The sequence below is a fragment of the Akebia trifoliata genome, chromosome 10, assembly GCF_017979445.1.
Source record: "Akebia trifoliata isolate Shusen 1 chromosome 10, ASM1797944v1, whole genome shotgun sequence".
In the NCBI taxonomy this organism is placed as follows: Eukaryota; Viridiplantae; Streptophyta; class Magnoliopsida; order Ranunculales; family Lardizabalaceae; genus Akebia; species Akebia trifoliata.
Genome location: NC_141384.1, coordinates 27,171,707 through 27,193,937, shown reverse-complemented (window position 1 = coordinate 27,193,937; position 22,231 = coordinate 27,171,707). Strand labels below are relative to the sequence as shown.

Genomic DNA, 22,231 nt, shown 5'->3' with positions numbered 1-22,231 from the left:
ATTATTGGACATGGTGCGGAGTATGCTAAGCAACTCTAATCTTTCTAATTCCTTGTGGGCTGAAGCACTTAAGACGGCAGTGTATATATTAAACCGAGTTCCAACCAAGGCTGTTTCTAAAACACCATTTGAATTATGGAAAGGTTGGAAACCGAGTTTGCGACATATGCGCGTTTGGGGATGTCCGTCTGAAGTAAGAATTTATAATCCACAAGAAAAGAAACTGGACCCAAGGACCATTAGTGGGTATTTCATTGGATATGCTGAAAGGTCTAAAGGTTACAGATTTTTTTGTCCATCTTACAGTACTGGGATTGTGGAATCAAGAAATGCAAAGTTTCTTGAAAATGACTTGATCAGTGGGAGCGATCAAATCAGGACTATTGGTTCTGAGAATGATCATTCAGAGTCTCAACCTTCCACTTCAGGTGATAGATTGGTTATTGTTCACAACGCCCCTCAAGTACAAACTGGTGTTGAACAATCAATCATTGAAGTTCCACAAGCTGTTGACAACATTCCGGTAGATCAGGTTGTTCAAGAGTTGCCTGAAACTTCTGAACAACGAGTTGAACCTCATACTTCCGAGGAAGATGATGGTGCGACATTAAGAAGATCTGCTAGAACTAAGAAGTCAGCAATTTCTGGTGATTATGTTGTGTATCTGCAAGAATCTGACTACAACATTGGAGCCGAAAATGATCCTGAATCTTTTTCGCAAGCCATGAGTTGTAAAGAATCAGAATTATGGTACAATGCCATGGAGGAAGAGATGAATTCTATGAAGAGTAACGGAGTTTGGAACCTTGTTGAGTTGCCTAATAGTGCAAAAGCCATTGGTTGTAAATGGGTCTTTAAGACAAAGAAAGACTCATTAGGCAACATTGAGAGATACAAGGCAAGACTCGTTGCTAAGGGATTCACTCAGAAGGAAGGAATCGATTATACGGAGACTTTTTCTCCTGTATCTAAGAAAGATTCCTTGCGTGCTATTTTGGCATTAGTAGCCCATTTTGACTTAGAATTGCAACAAATGGATGTGAAAACGGCATTTCTTAATGGAGATCTAGAGGAGGAGGTTTACATGAAACAACCTGAAGGATTCCCCTCTAGTGATGGTGAGCAATTGGTTTGCAAGCTTAAGAAATCCATATACGGTTTAAAACAAGCATCCCGTCAATGGTATTTAAAATTCCATAATGTAATTTCTTCATTTGGTTTTGTAGAAAATATTATGGATCAATGTATATACCAGAAGGTCAGTGGGAGTAAAATTTGTTTTCTTGTTTTATATGTGGATGATATTTTGCTAGCAACCAATGATAAGGGTTTGCTGCATGAGGTGAAACAATTCCTCTCTAAAAACTTTGATATGAAGGATATGGGTGAGGCGTCTTATGTCATTGGCATTAAGATCCATAGAGACAGATTTCGAGGTATCTTGGGTCTGTCGCAGGAAACCTATATCAATAAGGTTTTAGAGAGATTTCGGATGAAGGATTGTTCACCAAGTGTTGCTCCCATTGTGAAGGGTGATAAGTTCAATTTGAACCAATGCCCGAAGAACGATCTTGAGAGGGAACAAATGAAAAACATTCCATATGCTTCTGCTGTCGGAAGCCTAATGTATGCTCAGGTCTGCACAAGACCTGACATTGCATTTGTTGTGGGGATGTTGGGACGATATCAGAGTAATCCAGGTTTAGACCACTGGAGAGCTGCAAAGAAAGTGATGAGGTATCTTCAAGGAACTAAGGATTACATGCTTATGTATAGACGGACGGACAATCTGGAAGTTATTGGTTACTCAGATTCGGACTTTGCTGGCTGTGTTGATTCACGTAAATCAACATCAGGTTACATTTTTATGATGGCTGGTGGAGCTGTATCATGGAGAAGTGCCAAGCAGACCTTGACTGCCACTTCCACTATGGAAGCCGAGTTCGTTTCTTGTTTTGAGGCTACTTCGCATGGTGTATGGCTTAAGAGTTTCATATGTGGGCTTAGAATTATGGATTCTATCTCTAGGCCATTAAGAATGTATTGCGACAATTCAGCTGCTGTTTTCATGGCTAAAAACAACAAAAGTGGAAGTCGAAGTAAACATATCGACATTAAGTATTTAGCTGTAAGGGAACGTGTCAAAGAAAAGAAAGTGGTCATTGAGCACGTTAGCACTGAATTGATGATCGCTGATCCTTTGACTAAAGGCATGCCACCATTGAAATTCAAGGATCATGTAGTGAATATGGGACTTAGTTCCATTATGTAGTTTTTCATTGTATAAACAATGTTATTTAATGAAACTCTTCTAATTGTAATGTTTCTCATATTTATGTGCACCTTAATTTATTTTGAGAAACTTCATTTGTGTAGGACCAGAATAAACATAGGGTTTATTCATTAAGAAATGTTACCACATAAAGTGTAATATTAAGAAATAAATACATTGTAATACATGGAAGGTAATACTCGTCTTTAGAGGACTTATCGCTATGATTCGTGTATTTATTACTTAATACAGATCATCGATGGGTTTAAGATGAGACATTTGTATTGTGGACCAAGTGGGAGAATGTTATCCCCGATTCTCTACTGTCCCTTATTTTTCGCACACATTTACAACCCTATTTTTCGGATCCCTTATAGTGGTCCACTTCGTCTCAACACGTTTCTTATAGTTAAGAAACGTGACCCACTTCAGATCTGGTTTGTGGCAACAAACCAAAACGTGGTCGAGTGCTTGATGGAAGCCTCGACCAAGTTTGGTTATAAAAGGAACCGTTTGGTCCCCAAAACTACTCACTCTCTCAATCTCCTTCATTTTTACACCATCTAAGGAGTGAATCAGAGTTTTGGAAGTACCAAATCGAGATCGACGGATCTTCAGCGTAAGAGGGTGAAATCAATGGCGGGAGGTATTTATACAAATTTTGGGCATTTTCAGTTTTGATTCTCTTGATTTATTTCCGCATTTATTTGAGAATCAATATGTTAGATTTGGATTTTAATCTAATAGAAACATCATCTGATTGTTGATCAGATGGAATTGAATTGGAGTTCGATCTGATAATGAACACCAGTACGAGTATGATCAAATTGCAGAAACAGTTGACAAGAAGAGAGTCGGAGGAAACGAGAGAGATCAACTCCAATATGGAATCAAACATGGTTTTTGAAATTTAAGAGAGGAAAACAAAAGGAGAGAGAGAGAGAGAGAGAGAGAGAGAGAAGCAGAGGAGGAGTGTCTCTGTTTGTCTGTGTGATGCAGAAAAAGACGTTTGTTTCAGCCCCCTTTTAAAGGGCCTCTGATTCGCTGCGTTTTGTCGAAGAAAGTGCACCAAGTAAGTTTTCTTTTTCTTTTGTATTTTTTACTCGGGCAGCCCTGAATCTTGCATTTTTTTATTACAAAAATCATACCTTGTATGTTTACCTACCAAAACTTACTTTATCAAGTAAGTCATACCTGCTAACAAGGATCCACGTCAGAAAATTCAAATTAATGGGTTAATTTATTATTTAACATATCTTGAAATAGATTCTAATTACATCAATTTGTGACATCTAAGAACATGATCTAATGCCGGAGAATTGTAAATGATAAAATTCTAAGATCTTTGAAAATAAATAAAAGAAAAATTATATTTCTTCATTGTATTTTCGATATAAATTTAGAAGTTATGTAGTCATTCATTTTCAACATCTTTGATGAATTTTTAAAAAAAAAAAATTTTTAATTTTATTCTTTTGGATCTTATATTTTTCTTGAAATCTAAAAGAATGTGGTGTTGAATTTCTAATTTGATAATTCATAAAAGCCCAATGATACTTAGTAAAATTTTAAATCTTATTAGTCATGTTAATTTGACTCATGAAGTACGGTTTATACAAAGTAACAAATTTTGATACATTAGGAGAGTTTTTGTAATAAAATTGCCACAGATGTGTCTGTCAAGTAAATCTTAAAAAGAAAAAAAAAAAAACAGTTGAAATTATAAAGTGTAATGTGAAAGCTTTCTTGGAGTTGATTTGTTATATTTCACTGAAGTCACCTGAAGATTGAACGTCAAATCACACATCCTAACGTGAAATTATGTGGGAATCATATTTTTAATCGAGATATGAAATAAAAAATATCTACTACGTCAGGACGTGCGATATGATGTCCTATGTTCAGGTCACTCCTGCTGTGTAATAAATGTAGAATTAGGAAGCGTCCTCCCAACAACACAAGCCAACTCTAACTTCTTGTTGGCATCAGCCAACTTTCAACTCTAACTCTTAGTTACAGTCATCTAAATCCATGATTGGACGTTTGACATTGTTGTACCCATCATGACATTGAGTATCTCACAATATGTTCTGATTTCAACGCTAACTTCCTGTTGGCATCAGCCAATTTTTTTGACGTGGTGGCACGCATGCCCGTTGATGTATTTTCTTCAAGATACGACCAAAATATTTATATGGATATGCACGTCATCACATCAAGGTGTTCTTTATTGAGTTTTATTACTAAGGATCATTTTGTTTAAATGAATTACCACATAAGAAATCCAATATCACCATCCTCTAAGTCACATCGAAAAATTTAGATCCAAAAGGAAAAAAAAAAAATCAAAATACAATTTCTTTTGAATTAGATCCAAGGTTTTGAAAATGGACAGCTACTAAACTTCCACATAACTTCAAAACTAAAAAATGAAATTTGACAATGAAAAATAAATTTTTTTTAAATCTTTTTTTTCAAAATTCATAGAATTTCGTCTACTACAACCCTTAAGCAAAGAATCATGTTTTTGGATACCAAGAAGTGAGCCCAAGGATCCTTACTAACTTAATTAGTAAGGCCAAAGGAAACTCATTAATAATCAATTTTTTATTTTTATTTTTATTTTGAGTTGTGACAAATTGACGCACTAAAACAGATTTTACACGATTGATGTAGAAAGTGCATAGAATCATAAATCTTTTTCTTCGGGATAAACATGGAAAAAGATCTACGATTTTGTGCACTTACCAAGTTGACTGCGTACGTTTTAATTATTGGAAAAAATCTATAGATTTTTGTAACCAAGTGGGTCTTTTAAGCTACGATTTAAGTGGGTCCCACAATTTATTTGAGGTGGGATCATTTAAAAACTTATTCATCTCATTGAATAGAATAATTTCATTTATTTAATTGTCAAAATTTCCTTTTGGGTGAATGAGAAATTAGCTCTAAACAACCCTTACTAGCCATAGTTTGTTGTATGTGGTTTATAGAACTATTAAGTTTATTAGTAAAACTCTTTAGTCTCACATTGGACAGGAATAAGAAATTTGTTTAATTCTTATATAAAACTTCTTATATCATTTAGGTGAATAAGAGATAAAGACTTGGATAAGTTCACGCACGCGCACAAGGGCCCATGGGCTCAAGAAGGATTTAAATCATTGGTCCAAAAAATCCTTAATGCCTTATGCTAATTTACGTGTTAGGCTTGGGCTTGAGCTTAAATTCAAATTTTCTTTTGAAGGGGCACACTTCTTAATTCCACCCCTTAATTCCTATCACCGTCCAGTTTAGATACCTCTTGATTTTCATAGGTGCATGTTCGTCTAGTTAGGATACTTCTTTTGGTTTGCTACTTAAGAGATACCTTTCCTTTTTCAAGAGACATTATGTCTCTTCGAACCTTCTTTTTTCAAGAGACACCATGTATTTTAATATTGTATAAATAGGTTATTTCGATCTTAGTTTTTTAATTCAAAAAAATATATTTTCTTTTCTCTGTTGTTTTAACGTGCTTGTATTATAATTTCTCGTCTGCATTCCTTGAGAGTACAAACTTAGCATTCGATTCACTAGACGTGTAGATTGTAGTGTTGTCTCTGCACGTGTGTTCGTTGTATCTTGGAAGACAATTGTTCATTGATCCATGGGCACCAAATTGCCGGAATAAAATTGACTTAAAGACATTGTGTTCAATACAAGCCTTGATCAATCTTTTTGCTCACTTCTCGAGTATCTACCGAATAACATTAACGCATTAGCTTATCATTAGTCTTTTATTTTTTTTATCAGTGATTAATTAGTAGGTGAAATTGGGTTTTGAACAGTCATAGTATTAACCAATGTTTTAAAATCCAGACTAGTCATTGACCCGATAGACTTATTCATATGGATGGACATGAGGTTTCAACTACAATGCATTGTCAAATTCCATGTTGTATATTTGAAACATGTTGACCTTCTTGTTCTTACTTCCATTGTGGTACAATCAACCCCCCCCCCCGCTCCCTTTGATTTGAAGAGAAAAAATGTTGGATTAGTGCCAATAATTCATCATGTAAGAAAATATCAAATCAAGTCCAACCATAGAGTTAAATCAATCTGACCCTATGTATGTCTTCTTCCTTTTACATGGTCTTCAACATCTTGATAATTTATATATTCTAATCTTCAATTTCATCCCTTGATCATATACAAATTTTACTTTCTTTTTCAATCTTGAGATTCTATTTACATAAATTTCTTTTACCATCTTCTTCAATCTTAAGATTCTACCTTCCTCTTCAACCTTCAAACATCATAAATAAGTAGAAGATGATGGAAATAGAGGATGCAAAAAAAATCAAGGTTTTTCTACAATGGATTTGGCTTTTTTAAAAATAGATCATCAAAATAAGGACAATCGATATAATCAGATAATCTGATCATCAAAATGAAGAAGATAGACTCACTCCGGCATCATCGACCTATCTATGGAAAGTCTAGCCGATCATTATGAGGATCAAATTACAACAATAGTAAAAAGAAGAGAACATGGTAGAGAAGAAGATGAAGTAAGTCTATATTGCAATTTGATTCCCAACTTGATGATCTTCCAATAGAGTTACAAAGAGAAATTAAAGAACAAAGATGAAAGAAAAACACTTATGAAATCTCACTTCTACAAGAACTCTTTCTCTCAAAGAAAAATTAGAAAAATTTGTAATAAGAAGAGAGCCCAAAAGGGACTCTTATCCTTTGGGACAACCCCACAATTTATAATTTTTCTAATTAGGTTATTAAGTCGGATTTTTGTTTGAGTTGATTCGAGAAGGGCCTTCAGTTACAATGTCCAAAGCATCTAGAATGTTCAACTCAAATATCAAAGCATAATTCCTTGAGATTACCGCGAAGCACTAGGGATATACCGTTGAGTGGAGACGTGGCGACGATTTACTCCAAGATTTGATTAGATGCTCCCTCTTGGCTTGTATATTGTAACAAAAATTATTACAAAAATATTTGCCTATAAATTTTGCCCTTTAGCCTACAATTAGTAAGAAAATCTATTAGTTTTAATAATTTGATAAATTAATATAATTTATGTTTATTTGGGACAAATAGCAATTAGGTGTCGATAATCCTTGTATAATTACAGTCCCAAAAATGACTTTATGGGACCTTATCAAAAATCTCAAATTTAAACATGGTACTCTCTCAACTATTGAAAAACACTACAAGAGTAGAGGATCTGCTCTCCTTAGCAAGTTGGGTATGATGCATGGTAACTATTGTCTGATAGGATGACAAGAGATTGTTTATTTTAAAATAAAATAAAATAAATCACAAAATTCAACGAACTGATCATTTGTAGGAGATCTCTTAGCCCAATGCCATTTGTAGGAGATCTCTTAGCCCAATGCCACATGATCAGATAACTAGAGTCATTGGATTCAATTGATTTTCAAATCTCTCAAAGTCTTAGAACTATAGAATCAAGTCGCTTATCAAATTGAATGGCTAATTTGTTTCTAGGTCCAAAAATCCTAAATCGGAATGACCTATGGCTTTGCATCATGGACACAATCGCAATACTTGATTTTATGCACCATTATTCTTGTTTTCGTATTGTAATTAATGTTGTATGTTTGAATTTTTTTTATAATGTTTTTAATACATTGTGTATCCAGACCTTTTAGATCCTCCCAGCTAATCCCATAGGCATATATCACTGTAGACACCCCATTTTTGCATCCGCCTGACTTGGTGATCCGTCACTCGGTTGCTGTGGATTCCTAATGATGAGCGCAAAGAACTCGAAAGTTTGTGAGAAGTCTCCTTTCAATTCCTTCCACCTTCTAATTTTATTCTATTCTTTCTCCTTGCCACGCGACATAGAATTACGCACGCTTAGGATCGCTACACCATACGCTCAACTTAGCAAGCACGTACACTTAGGCTCGCTACACATTTGGACAACTTAGAGACCTCGCTACGCTAGGAAAACATGACCTCGAAACTTAGAAATAATCACGTTGCGATTGAAAGAAACTTCACGCCAAAATTCACCCAAATGGATAATAATTGAAAAAATGACGAAAATATCCCTCATGAATTTCGGACCTCCAAAAAGTCTCGAAAGTACCTTCATTGTACTCAGAATAGGATTTTGAGTATAACGGTACCCAAATCGATGAAATTGGAGAAATTTATGAAAAAATTGAAAAATGGCCTAAATGGCCCTCGACCTCCAAACCCAACTTAGAGATCTCGATCCTTAGGAAAATATAATAAAAATTAAAATTAAACAATTAAAACTTAAATTTTAATTTAAAATTAAACAATTAAAATTTAATTCAAAATTAAACAATTAAAATCTAATTCACAATTTAAACAATTAATTTGAAAACTTTAAACCGAAATTTAATCAACCCATTAACGTTTAAATAAAAATCCAAGCAATCGATAATACTTAAATCAAACTCTAATTGGCCAATCAACATGTAAATTAAAAGCGATCAACCAACCAAAGATAAAATTGACTAATCGACATTCAAATCAACTAATCAACTTGAAATTAAAATCCAAATCAACAATTCAAATTTGAACAATTAAAAAAGTAAAACTCAAATTAAAAATTAAACAATTAAGATTAAATATTTAAAATTAAACAATTAAAATTTAAATCAACATTCAATCCAGAAGTTAATTAACCCATCAAATTAATTAAAATCAAACCAAAATTAAAAATTGAAATTTCACTACAGTAAAATAGGGCTATAGCGACGGTCTCGACCGTCGCTATAGGTACAAAATACCGTCGCAAAAGCATCTAACGACAGCCAGGGAAGCCGTCGGTTGTTGTCGCTAAATGGTCCATCGCTGTATGTATATGAGTTATAGCGACAGCCGCGCTGGCCGTCGCTATAGAGTATTATTTTTAAAAAAAAAATTTTAATTTTACACCAGCCCCCTCATGTATTGTTGAATATTGAAAATACCCCTATGTTTTGAAATTAATGACCTTGACCCCTATTACCAGTATGAAAAGACCCAAATGCCCCTCCTATCTTCAACTTTAAAAAATCTATTTGCCAATCCAAATTCTAATCTACAATTTGAAACTCCTGCAATAAGCAATCCAGATGCATACAAGACAACCTCCACTTGCTTGATTCCATTGTGGATTAATTCGGTAGCATGCCTCCCTCAAATCTACAATACTTCGCCTTACTTGTCGTGATAACAACACTATTTTGTGGCAATGTTTCCCAAATACATGTATACTTGTTTGATTCCATTGTGGATTAATTCCAACACTTGGTAACTGCAACCACGAAAAATCAAAAAAATAAAAGATCATAAGTAGAATTTTAAAAAATCAAAACTTTAAAAGCACAATTGAAGATGAATCTATTGTGCATGAATCGGATCAAGAATTATCCCTACAGATCTGAACAAATCAATTTCTGAGGTAGCTTTATTGCAACAAAATCGTTGCAAATATCTTATAGATGAAAAATGATAATCTAGGACTAGTTTAGAAACAAATTGCAGTCTAGAATCATACAAATGAAGATGAAATTGAACTATAAAAACCAATCCAAAGACATGATTTTTAGCACTAATTCAACTAAATATAAAGAACAAACATGAAATCCATAACTTTTAGAAAGAACAGATGAAATAGATCTCACCATCCACTACGTCATAATGTGCGAAAAACGACTGTCCATGAATACCTACGTCGTCCATGAATCCCTCACTATCATTCCTACTCTCTCTATCCATGAATACCACGTCGTCCATGAATCTACACATATGCACATACATGTGTGTGTGACAATTTAAAAAAAATTCATGTATTTATTGTATTTTTTTAAGTACCTTTCCCTTAAGTAGCCAACATTAGTGAAGCAAATAGGAGCATCAATGTGAAGTATGAGAACTCCAGGAACGGTATCGGCCACTAGATACTGATCTACACTTCTGTAGATCATGGAGTTAGGGATGTTGCCCATGACACAGGTTCTTGGCCTTGCAGTAGCAAGTGTATTTAGAGCAGCTTTCCTAATTTCACCATCTCGTTCCAATGTCAAACCAGCAACAAGTTGCAAGGACTTCAAATAATTATAGTACCCGTCGACATTTAGAAGACCAATCTGTACCACATACACATAAAGTTAGAACACCAAGTCAGGTTCATGAAGTCATAAAATTCCCTCAAAACAGAGGTATCAATCAAGATAATAAAAAGGCACGGTAAAACTTTCATTTTGATAGGTGGTTGGTTAAGTGTAAGATGAGGTTTTGATCCCAGGTCTGGAATTGTTGCACACAGTTTCAGATCAATATGACCCATACCTGTAGCTGGAAGGCTAGCTCTAGCCCTTTCTCCTGCGAGGACTTCCCTTGAATGCAATTCCTATTTTACATATATTCAATAGAACCGGTTCAATAAGAATCAAAACTAAAACAATATGAGCTACTAATTCAAACCTAGTTACAAGAAGGGCAGATAAGAATGTGAACAGTGGCACACCTTTTGAGTATCATCCATAACTGCCTTGAGGAAAGCCACATCATGTTCAAGTCGTACATTGTCAGAGTGAACGATATTTGATAGGCTGTTGGCCTCTTCTAGTGCAAGCTCTACGCTTGCCATCTTCTCTTTCAGCAACTCCATTTCCTTCACTGGTCATACTTCCAACAATATCAGTATGAATTCATCTAGTGATTTCGTTCTCTGCTCCATTGCTTGAAAATATCAAAATTGGTTTTACTAGCAGAGACGATATAACCCATGTCATTTTACATTGGTCTATCCCGAGGTAATTCAACAATGGTTTCACACATGTTCAATATATATATTTTTTGTTAAATTTTCTAAACAATCACTGATTCAGCTTATGACAGCAGAAATACTCAGCCCGCACATAGTTTTAGAATCAGGGTCAAGTAAGGAGTGTCCTGTTCCTATAGAATAGGAATAGTGTCTATGTGGCACATCTTGGTTGGAGTTTAAAGAACATCAGCTCCTAACCAAACCATTTTCTACTTTGTGCGTAGCCCTATGTGTTTTATCTCCAACCAAGAGGTGCCAAGTAGACACTGTATGTGGCTAATAGCCTACTATAGGAACGGGACACTGCTCTGGATCACGACTCGTAATTTTCATAAAATTATTGAAATTCAACGGATTAGAATCAAGTTTTATAATAAGAACGTTAAGGCGAGATGGTTTATCAAATATCTATAAAAAGCTCTATTGAATCAAAATTCAAGAACATTTTGTAGTTTAAAACAGACCTTAATAGGTACAAGAGCTGTTCGAATGACCTTGCATATAAGAGATCCACCAGAACCAGAAATTAACAAAAAAAAAAAAAGCATTTTAATAAGAGCCAGAAGTTCATAGCTTGGTTTCATTATTAAATTTATATGAAAAATACAACCATCGTGATATTTCTTAGTTACCCAAGAACATGGTAGCCACCATCATAAACTGTCTGAGATATCAAACCCATCAATCCATAAACCAAATCAATTCTCCTTTTCACCTGTAATAATCAATACTCATTAAACATAAAAGAAAAACCCATAAAAGATTTCACAAAAGCAATCAAAAGAAATACACAAAAACTACCAATTAATTAACTAATATATGACTTACAACCCAAAATATGAAAAACGAAGAGGAACTCAATTCAAAACAGCAAATACCCATTAATCAGAACACTTAAAATCATTTAAAATAACTTTTCTGGGATGGCCTAGAATCATCTGCTGCCCATACTGCAATTTAGATGGATATAAGTGTGGTCACTTTCAGAATTTAAGGGACATTTCAACCTTAACTCGACACACATTTCAGTTGTTGGAAACACCAGCCTCAACAAACGTGCTGCACAGACAAGTCATCCAATAAATTCCTTTTTTATGGGTAAAGTATGTCATATATAATGAGATGTTTCGATAATAAGGTCTCAGCATATCAGTGACGTGTGGTGCATACTAGGTGAGTGTCTCCAACCAATGCTAAATTTCATAAAATGGAATGGGTTTCTAAGTTAATGACAAGCACAACCCCTGGTAAAGAACATCAAATAGGTAGGGTCATCGTCATCTATGCCTTTTCTTTGATTCTGAAATCATTTTGTTATATTGTTTGTCTTCTTTTGGATTAGTGTTTGATCTTGCCTAACCAAATACATGTATGTATCTATATATATATATAAAGAGTTCCTCGAGTAGGTGAAAGAATTTAAAGACTGCTTTGGAAATAAATAGGGTATGGACTTGAATCAAGAAGTGAAATGGAAGCTATGATCCTTGAATTTGCAATAGTAAATGATCTTTCAATAGCAATTTTGTTTTCGAAAAGAGAAATAAAAATTTAGTTAATTCAAGAGTAGAGCAAATAAAAGCTTGATAGACTTTTCTCTACTTATGGGAAATGAGCGATCAATATGCAAAGACTGTAAAAGATGTAGGCCTTGCACCAATGTGTGATAGGCAAAATTGATTGCGATGGTTTAGTCATGTGCAATGACAACATATGACAGCATCAGCAAGAAGGAATGTGCGAGCTGAAGTTATAAGGGAACAAGATTATTAGTAAAAAGGGCATCAATTAACATAGTGAGTATGAATATAAAAGAAGTTGAAATAGCAGAAGACATGGCTTTAGATATAATTGAATGGAGGAACATGATTCATTAAGCTGACCACAAATATTTTGGTAAGGCTTTACTCATTATGATAATGAGTTCCTTAAGTCAAAACGTTTTCCGATGATACATGACTTATAGCTGAAGTATAAACTAATATGTGGGCAGATGTCCAATGGAAGGTCGAAAAATGAAGTGAGCAATAACACAATTACCCATAAAACAAAGTATAAAGATTTATATTATACAACAATGCAAAAAATATAAATCAACATGAAGAAGCATCAGGCAAGGATTCACTAGTTTTATAAATGATGGCTTTAGAAGTTCTTTTTATGTCAAGAACCTTATCCATTCAAAGACACCTGCAGCACAAAGCGAAAATAAGCATAGACGAAAGTGATCTTCACTAACTTATGAGAATTTATAGCTAGGACATGGTAGAGGTAATAATATATCAATAAAACACCACATTAAATATTCATACCTTGCACTTCGAGCAACCCAGCCAACAAGAATTGCAGGCCATGCTAAGCCTCGAATCTACCAAGAAAATAACAGTGAATATATTAAGAAGACCGGAAAAAAAAAAAGAGAGCACAAAAGCAGCTTTGTGACACAAAGTAATTGATTTATAACTTATCAAAAGAAAATAAAAGACGGAGAGTTAACATTCATTTTAGAGGTGAAAAACTCAACCCTGATTATTTCTAAAGCAGATTTGCCGCATAATGTAAAACAACTTGATAAAAGGTTTACTTGGTAAATAAACCTGGACGTATGCATTTGCAGCTGGTACTATATGCAAATTCTTTGGCCCAATAAAAGCTGAAGAGGAACATAAAAAATAAAAATAAAAAGTCAACTAGTCGCTGGATGTGCTTTTCTTTGGAGTGCTTCCTTCTCTTAACAATAAATGAGCTTTAAGAAAAAATAACAAGACAGAAATTCCACAAAAAAATAAGAACTACTTCGAAAATCATGCCAAATACTTCGAAGTTCACACTAGAATGGTTTAATGAGCCCAATGTTTTATATAGTAGCATTTGGTAGGGCACGCTGTGCTTGAAATCTAAATCTACTATGTGAGTGGTCCACAACTTTTTGGTAACAAGTAGTTAAGGCAAAAGCAACACCAGGTGATCCCACATGAGTATGTTCTTCAGGAAACCCCATATGAATAATATGTTTTAAGGAATTTGTGTCCTAAGGATAAAGATAGAACTCATAACAACAAAAGCAAAACTATAAACAATGAAAGAAAAAGGGAAATATACTAGCTCACAAGGCCACAAAAACATGAAGTAATAAATTGGACTTGTGCTCTCATTTACCCATTAAAAAAGGTGATGGAACCAAATTAAGTGCATCAAAGCAAATGAATTACAAATGGAGATGTCCTCTTTTACTATCGTGTGTATAAATATTTGATAGCATGATCCTACATTGTTGATTTTTCAATCTAAAAGAAGTTGTTTGGGATTTCACAGTAATTTTGTCATTTTTTGCAAAATGAAGGGCTAGAATCAAATTTAGGCAATCCTATGGCTACGTTAAGTAGGTGCAAAGCCCCACCCCTTGTAATCAATACTATTAATACAGCTTCCCCCCTTCTCAATTTCTTCATCTTCTTCTATTCTTGACACATTAAGGTTCTCGTTCTCTCTGATTATGACAGTTTACTCCTTCAATGCAAAATAGTGTAGCTAAAATATGTGGTAAAAGCTAATCGTACCATTAACTGCAACTATCAAAATCAAAAGACATTATGCAAAACATTCACCCACAAATGTGAAATGGTGAACCTACCTTTGAAGGTACAAAACCAAACTAAGATGAACTTGTCCAAAGATAAATTAATGAGGGAAGAGAGAGTGAAAACCTGTATTAGGAGAATTTTGGAGTAAATGGTTGACAAAGGATTGAAGTTGTAAATGGATAAACACATCTACAATAACTTTAAACTAAAAATCAATAGTACAATTGCTAGAAAACCAAAACAAGATTTGTTGTTTGCCACTGATTTTGGACAACACAAGAATTGACTTGCCATGTTTTAACCCCATTAAACATCATTATAACCCCAATCAAATCCTTTACCATCAATCTTAGTTAGTTCCAGCCCCTCTAGAGTCCTTTAAAAATACATCATTGTTTTAAACCCAATACACCTTGTTTTGGCCCCAATCAAATCCTTTTGCATCAATCATAACCTTTTCAAACTGGCAACTTATTCCCTAAATATTGTCTTCTTAGTTGTTACAGATTCTATTCAACCTTTCAAACACTAACAGCTACCCTTTCCTCATTTTAACCAGTGACCTTTGATCTATTCAAACCACGCCATAACCCAAAACCTGATTTCAAATGCCCTGGGAAACCCTTTATAATTCATTTAAAGAAACCTTAGAACCAAAATCAACCCCTCCTAGATTCTAGAAGACCCATTGATTGCTCTATATCTTTCCTTCTAATTTTTCTGAGATTTCTTAATCATTCAAAGGTATACTAATATTATTGCTTTCATTGCCCATTTAATTAATATGGTTGAATAGGATTCATGTTGCCGACCCGATTTTTGGGACAAGGTGGAGATGATAGCAAAGATAAGAGAGAGCATGAGTTCAAGAATTATAAAATGGGAAAAAAAACAGGGTGTATCAGAATTAGTCATAACATACAAAGCATTAAAAGCTTGTAATTGTACACAAGGACCCATTAAGATGGAAATGAGCGAACCTGAGTTTCTTGAGGCAAACCATTCCGCACCCATGAACGACAAAGTGCATAAATAGAGGCACCATCCAATAATCTAACCTATATAAAGAACAAAGGATCATGAAAAGGCACACACCAATGAAACATAAAGCCATAACAAGTTTCACACATTTAAGGAAGATAACATATATTAAAAAGTGACTTCTAACTGTACTCATTTTTTAATAGAGGACAACCAAAGCAAAAAATCAGGATAAGAACCCAACAGATACTAGGTTTTCCACAGGATCAAAATGAAATAGCCGAAATTCAAAATTTTGGACATATTTCAATAAAATCTGGTATAGTAAATAGAATTTAAAAAAACGTTCTCCTCTGTTCTATTTTTCTAAGGCCAACTAATAGCTTCGCTGAGAAAAAAAATAAGTACTTCAAACAAGGATGAGAAACCAACATATAGAGGATCAACTCTTTATCTATGGGTAGAAGCTAGAAAACTACTACTACAAAGATTTTGGTTCTGTTGGTTCCCTAAAACTCAAAAAAAAATCCTGAAATTTTCGTTAAAATTTAAAACCTTGGCAAGACAGTATGCCAACATATCCATCCAGTTTATTCCACATGTTCAAAGATATATCTTTTGAAAACCTTAGATCATTTTAAGCATACCATTTTTTATTGAGACATTTACCGGGCAGACCTATTTGTTGCAATTTTATTACAAAATCTCCCTTGCTTTATCTCGTTCATTACTTGAACAAACCTTACTTTATGAATCATGCTACCATGACTTAGTAAGATTTCAAACCTTACTAATGGTCGTTGAGTTACACATGGATGATCAACCAGCTGTTCCTCCCGTTGCATATGTAATTACCATATATCTAACACTAATCATAAAAGGGAATTATAAAACATATGCTCAAATCAAAACTAACAATAGCTATGGCAGTAATGGACTCATTCATCCATTGATTCTCCTCTAGTAGATGCTCAAGCACGATGAAAGCATACATTCTTGTGAACATGCTAGATAGTATGAAATATAGATAGATTAATAGATACAATGGTCCAGCATTGTTCCGTCAATATGGGATAATCAAGTTTTGCAGCTAATCTAATGAGAAGTTGTTTCATGCCTATGAAAACAAAATCCATATCTAAACATAGCAACCTGAATAAACATTTAACAAAGATCAAAACAGGGACAAAAGAATGAATTGAGATTCCTCTGTCTTAAGTTTGAACCCATGCGACAATCTTCAATCAATGCCAACTTAGCAAAACAATAGTAAATTTGAGCAAGCATTTGAAAGAGGACAAGTACAGATCCCAATACAGCATTCTATAATCAACCTTGATTACTAAAAAATCTTAGAAAAAGTATTAAAAACCTAGAAAATGAAATCTAGGGTTTAGGGTTCGATTGCTACACTGTAATCAAAAGTATCAATTTCTTTGATTAAAATCCTCGCAATAAAAATGAAAAATTAGGGTTTTGGTTCGAAACTAAACCAAAAATTGAATTAAATTTATAAAAATTGGGATTTTGGTTTGAAATCGAACCAAAATTTGAATCAACACTATAGAAATTAGGATTATATATAGAGAGAGAGACCAATAGCTCAGCCTCACAAATCAAAAGAAATAACCAAAAAAAAAATCACTACGTGAGACCGAGAGTTCAAACCCTATAACAGAAAAATCTAGGATTTCTGTTTCGAAGGAGATCGGATTGATAGAAAGAGAGAGATCGACAGAGAAATACCTTAATTTGAAGATCCGTTTCAAAGGAGATCTTAAGTTCGACTTTGAGATGAGAGAGAGACGGAGAGACTTCGTTTTCGAGCTTGAGATGAGAGACAGAGATCAGCGTATGTAATCAAGCTTGAGACGAGAGACAGAGAAATCAGCGTTTGTAATCGAGCTTGAGATGAGAGAGATCAGACTCTTCTATTTTCGAGCTTGAGAAGAGAGACAGAGAATCAGCGTTTGTAATCGAGCTTGAGATGAGAGAGATCAGACTCTTGTATTTTCGAGTTTGAGACGAGAGAGAGAGAGAGAGAACGGGGTGGATGGTCTAAATGACTCTATATCGACGGTCAAAATCTGACCATCGGTAAAAGTCGTTGTTATAAGTCGATTTTCCTGTAGTGTTTGATCCACCAATGTGTCACGTATTGCGAAGCGTGGGATCATGGTCCCATTCTTTCTAAACTTTAAAAGAGAGATATTCTCTCTTTGGGTTCGGTCAAAGAATAAGCAAACAAGAAAGGCAAAGAATAAGCAAACAAAAAAGAAACAAATAAATGAAAGAAAGAAAGAGAATAAAAGAAAAATAGAAAAACTATGCTATAAAAGGAGAAGCTGATATTTTGAAAGGAGAGAGGGTTGACGTTTTTTGGACAGCAATCAAGGAAATAATAGAGAGAAAAAAGTAAAGAAAAAGGAGAAATAAAAAAGAGAGGAAAGGGATTCCACTGACTTCATCTTCTCCAATCACCATAGCCCATTGCTACCTTCTTCCCAAAAAAATCTGCATACCATAGTCCATTGCTGCCCCCTTCTTCTTCCCAAAAAATCTGCAACACTACAGCCCCCAAAGTCCCTCCAACAGCACCCCCTTTGCTGTCCCATTCACGACCTTCCTTTCTTGGACTGTTGGCAGCCCCATTACAGCCCCTTCGTAGCCACTAAGACCAATCCGTTAACAACCTCCATTAACAGCACCCTCAGCCATTAAGATCAGTCCACTAACAGCCTCTACACGTCCTCAAGTCATAACTCTCCATCTCCCCTCTACTCAACCTCTGCAACAGCCCCTATCTCTCACTTCTCTCACTCACGTCCTCTTGGACAGCAACAGAAAGGAAGAAGAAAGGAATCGGGAGGAAGAAGAAGAAAAAAGACAGCCACCGCTGCCCTCATCACCCTCTGTCAATCATCTTTTTCACCATTGGTAGCAGCCCTCATCACCATTAAAACCACCCCCCTTCCTTCACGTTCTACTCTTCGTTTTAGCCCTTCTTCCTCACGTCCTTGCTACCCAACCATTAGGAGTTCTCTCCATTGTTTCTGTTGCACTAAGACCTTCACCATTACAGTCCCTACAGCAGCAACGTTGCCACCATTCATTCATCCTTCCTCCTTTCACAGAGCACCCTCTCAGCCTCTACTCTCCTAGAATTATCCTATCAACCGGCTTCATCCTTGCCACTATTACTCAGCCATAGAAACTCTCCCATCATTCCTTCCTTCTCTTTTTACCATCTCTGTCAACACCATCACACAACACCCCAACGTCTTCTTCCATTCCATCTTCTATCAATATCTGTGGCCATCAACTTCGTACAACCATGCATTCAAAGGTCGAATGAATCGCACATTATTCTAAGGAGAACCCATAGCAGTCCCAACTATCGTCCATCACAACCTCATCTTGAATTCTTTGGCATCCCACGATATTTCAAGGCTTTTGAAGGGATCCAAGCATCCAACGTTATTCGATTGAAGGTAAGTTTTTTATTTATTCTCAATTTCATAGTTTTTTTATTCATTATTAAATCGACTCACTTTTTTTTTTTTTTTTGATGTGCATAGAAGTTTAATATCGATTTTTGAATAATGTGCATGTGAGTCAACTCACTGATTTATATGTGTGTGGGATTTCCTAAAATCATTTTTTTTTTTTAATAAAGTTGTCACGTGAGTCAACTCACTGATTTGTAGGTGTGTGGGAGTTTCAAAAAATCTTTTTTTTTTAATAAAGTGGCCACATTGAGTTAACCCACTGATTTCTATATACATTGGAATGTGAAATTTTGAGTTTTTAATAAAGTTGTCACGTGAGTCAACTCACTGATTTGTATGTGTGGAAATTTCAAAAATCATTTTGTTGAATAAAGTTGTCATGTGAGTCGACCCACTGATTTGCATGTACATTAGAATTCCAAAATCACTTTTTTTAATAAAATAGGCATTGAATTGACTCACTGATTTTTTATGTACATGAAAATTTAAAATTATTTTTTTTAACAAAACAAGCACGAGTCAACTCATTGATCTCTATGTATATGGGAATTACTTCATCAATCAATGATTAACGTTTGCCACGTGTCCTTTTTTTTTTTTAAAGGAAAATTTGGATATATGTGTGAGCGGTTGATTCACTAATTTACCCCATGTCCCTAATATTTTGATTGTTGAAACACCGACTTGTTGATCCACCATATGTTCTAATTTGAAAGTTCGCTTGTTCACAATTCCCATTTTTTTGGTAAGATTCATTTTTGGAATATTCTAATTTTGGAAATTTTGTCATTTTCTAATTTGGGAAATCCAGTATTGATATTTCTCTAATTTGGAAACCTTTGTATAAATTTCTAATTAGAAACTCATTATTTGGAAATTCCTAATTTGGGAAATTTATTTCTAATTTGAGAAATTCTCATATCTTCATAAACTCCCAATTTAGAAAATTTCGAATTTTAATCTAGATATTCTATGAGTTACCAAATTAGAAATTTCATGTTCTCGATTTCCTAATTTAGAAAATTTTCATAAATTCCTATTTTAGTTTAATCAGAAAATCATTGTATATTTGGATTTGTGATGGAAATGTTGCCACGTGGACTTTGGAGCATAGATCAGGATCAAGGCTTTTTCAAATATTGCCATTTTATGTGAAATTCGAGAAATCACATGAGATTTGGTACAATATTGGCCTTGAGATTCATTTAGCACATTCGATATAATTTGATGATGATGATGATAATTGGACCATAATCTTAACTTTAGTTTCTACCCGTTGACCATAGGATAGTTTGGATCGTAGTAGAGACCGATCATCTCGATCGGGCGGGTTCGGTGCCTAACACCTTTCGAAACCCGTAATCAGACCTCTTACCCATTTATCTGATCCGTGGACCGACCCGATCCGTTTTGGAGTTATTTTCGATTTCTAGACCTAAACTAGGTGGCGACTCCTTATTCCCTAAAAGTCCCCAATTTACCAATCAAACCCCTATCCACAATTTGGTGGAAGATGGGTCGAGGCGATTTCAATCACCATTTCCAAATGTACCACCAGGTGTATTGGGATAAATTCTAGAAGGTGGCCACCAAGCGATTTACATTCTAAAAACCTAAATAATCTTCCTTTGTATCAAGGCTTTAACAAACAAACACAGATCAAATATAAAATCAAAAAATAGCACTTTTGTAAGAAACATGGAAAATAAAAGGCAAAAAATAAGCTTAACTTTAGATTAATTTCTAATGCCTTGCCATGTCCAACTCCATGAAAAAATTGAGGGGAAAAGAGAGACCAAAAGGTAAAAGTCCATAAAAGAACAGTGAACCTGAGACAAATCGAAAATAAAAGTTCTTTTCTTTCTTTACCTATGAGAACAAATGCACCTTAAAACCTAATACTAGACATTGTCTAGGGTTAACAAATCAACAGAAGATTGGGATTCAAACATTTTTGTTTTTTTTTTTTTCACTTTTAACAAAAAAACAAGTCCATTTGAACATAGATGTGTCAATAATTTTTTATTGAGTCCTGATAATATGACTCGTCAAGTGTCATACTTAATCGACTCCATAACCTGGACAAGATCAAGAACCCTAGATCTGTACACCTCTGGATACATTGTTCTCTCAAGAGACATTTTTTATGGGGAAGTGCAATCATGTAACCCAAGGAGTACAGATCTATAATAACTGAACTTGTCATGTCATGGAGTTGATTGAGTATGCCACCTGGCAAGTCATATTATCAGACTCTTTTCTATTAATCTCTTTACAACGAAGTATCCAAGATGCTGTCATGAATTTGGGTCCATTGAAGTTGAATATTTGATGACCGAAGAATGCTAGGCTTCGAGATACTTTTTTGGGTCTAGATACTAAGGGTTTGTATAATGGTAAGACATCGAAATGAAAATGTTTTTTTTTTTTCCTTAGGAAAATATGTTTTTCAAAAGTATGATTGTATATTTTCATTGGAAATTAACTCTGTCCTGAAAAAGGACTTTTCTATTTTGTGGAAAAATACTCTCTGGTGCAGCAACTAGAAAAATAATTTTCTCTTCAAGATAAGAAAATCCTAATGTTATCCTTTACTGATTATCCCCATCCTCATATTAAAAAACAACTCTTCTTTTGATAATTTGTAATCGCAATCAAACACTCTCCTCGAGAAAACTCATTTTCTTGTAATATTTTTTAGGTAATTAATTTTTTTTTAGAGAAAACACTTCTTCTCTATGCCTATGTTGAGATGGTGAAACCCATTTTCTTCCAAAGTCGTTTGGAATGACCTCAAGATTTTACCTCCTATCTCACTTTCTTTATGTGGAAGTATGTAGGAATCATAGATGCTTTTTCACTTTATCTTCGACAAAAAGCATATATGATTCCTACATACTTTCACGTCAAAAAAGTGAGATATGAGGTACGATCTTAATGTGACTTCTACATTATTTTTCCTTACAAAGGTGTAGTAGCCTTTCTATGGTGGGCCTACTTACCAAAATCATTTAACTTCTGATTTCTAATTGTTTGATTTGAGTACTTTCTTGGATGG

The 22,231-nt window shown here is 34.5% G+C and overlaps 1 protein-coding gene across 23 annotated transcripts; it reads right to left on the bottom strand.

Moving 5' to 3' along the window:
- Nucleotides 1-9,223: 9,223 nt before the first annotated feature.
- Nucleotides 9,224-17,811, bottom strand: LOC147393528 (uncharacterized). Of its 23 annotated transcripts, none has more exons than XM_086456687.1 (9): nt 17,411-17,800; nt 15,664-15,741; nt 13,412-13,467; nt 13,225-13,289; nt 11,732-11,814; nt 10,797-10,948; nt 10,142-10,416; nt 9,952-10,067; nt 9,224-9,581 (listed from the first exon to the last, which is right to left on the bottom strand). In XM_086456687.1, the coding sequence occupies exons 5-9, from the start codon at nt 11,754-11,756 to the stop codon at nt 9,562-9,564; spliced, it is 588 nt and encodes a 195-aa protein (XP_086312813.1). In that variant the 5' UTR covers nt 11,757-11,814; nt 13,225-13,289; nt 13,412-13,467; nt 15,664-15,741; nt 17,411-17,800; the 3' UTR covers nt 9,224-9,561. The 23 variants fall into 23 exon arrangements, 20 of the variants coding, with proteins under 20 accessions (XP_086312813.1, XP_086312807.1, XP_086312812.1 ...); XM_086456681.1 differs by lacking the exon at nt 15,664-15,741 and adding an exon at nt 13,684-13,752; XM_086456686.1 differs by lacking the exon at nt 15,664-15,741 and adding an exon at nt 13,684-13,752 and having other exon boundaries at nt 13,271-13,289.
- Nucleotides 17,812-22,231: the final 4,420 nt, after the last annotated feature.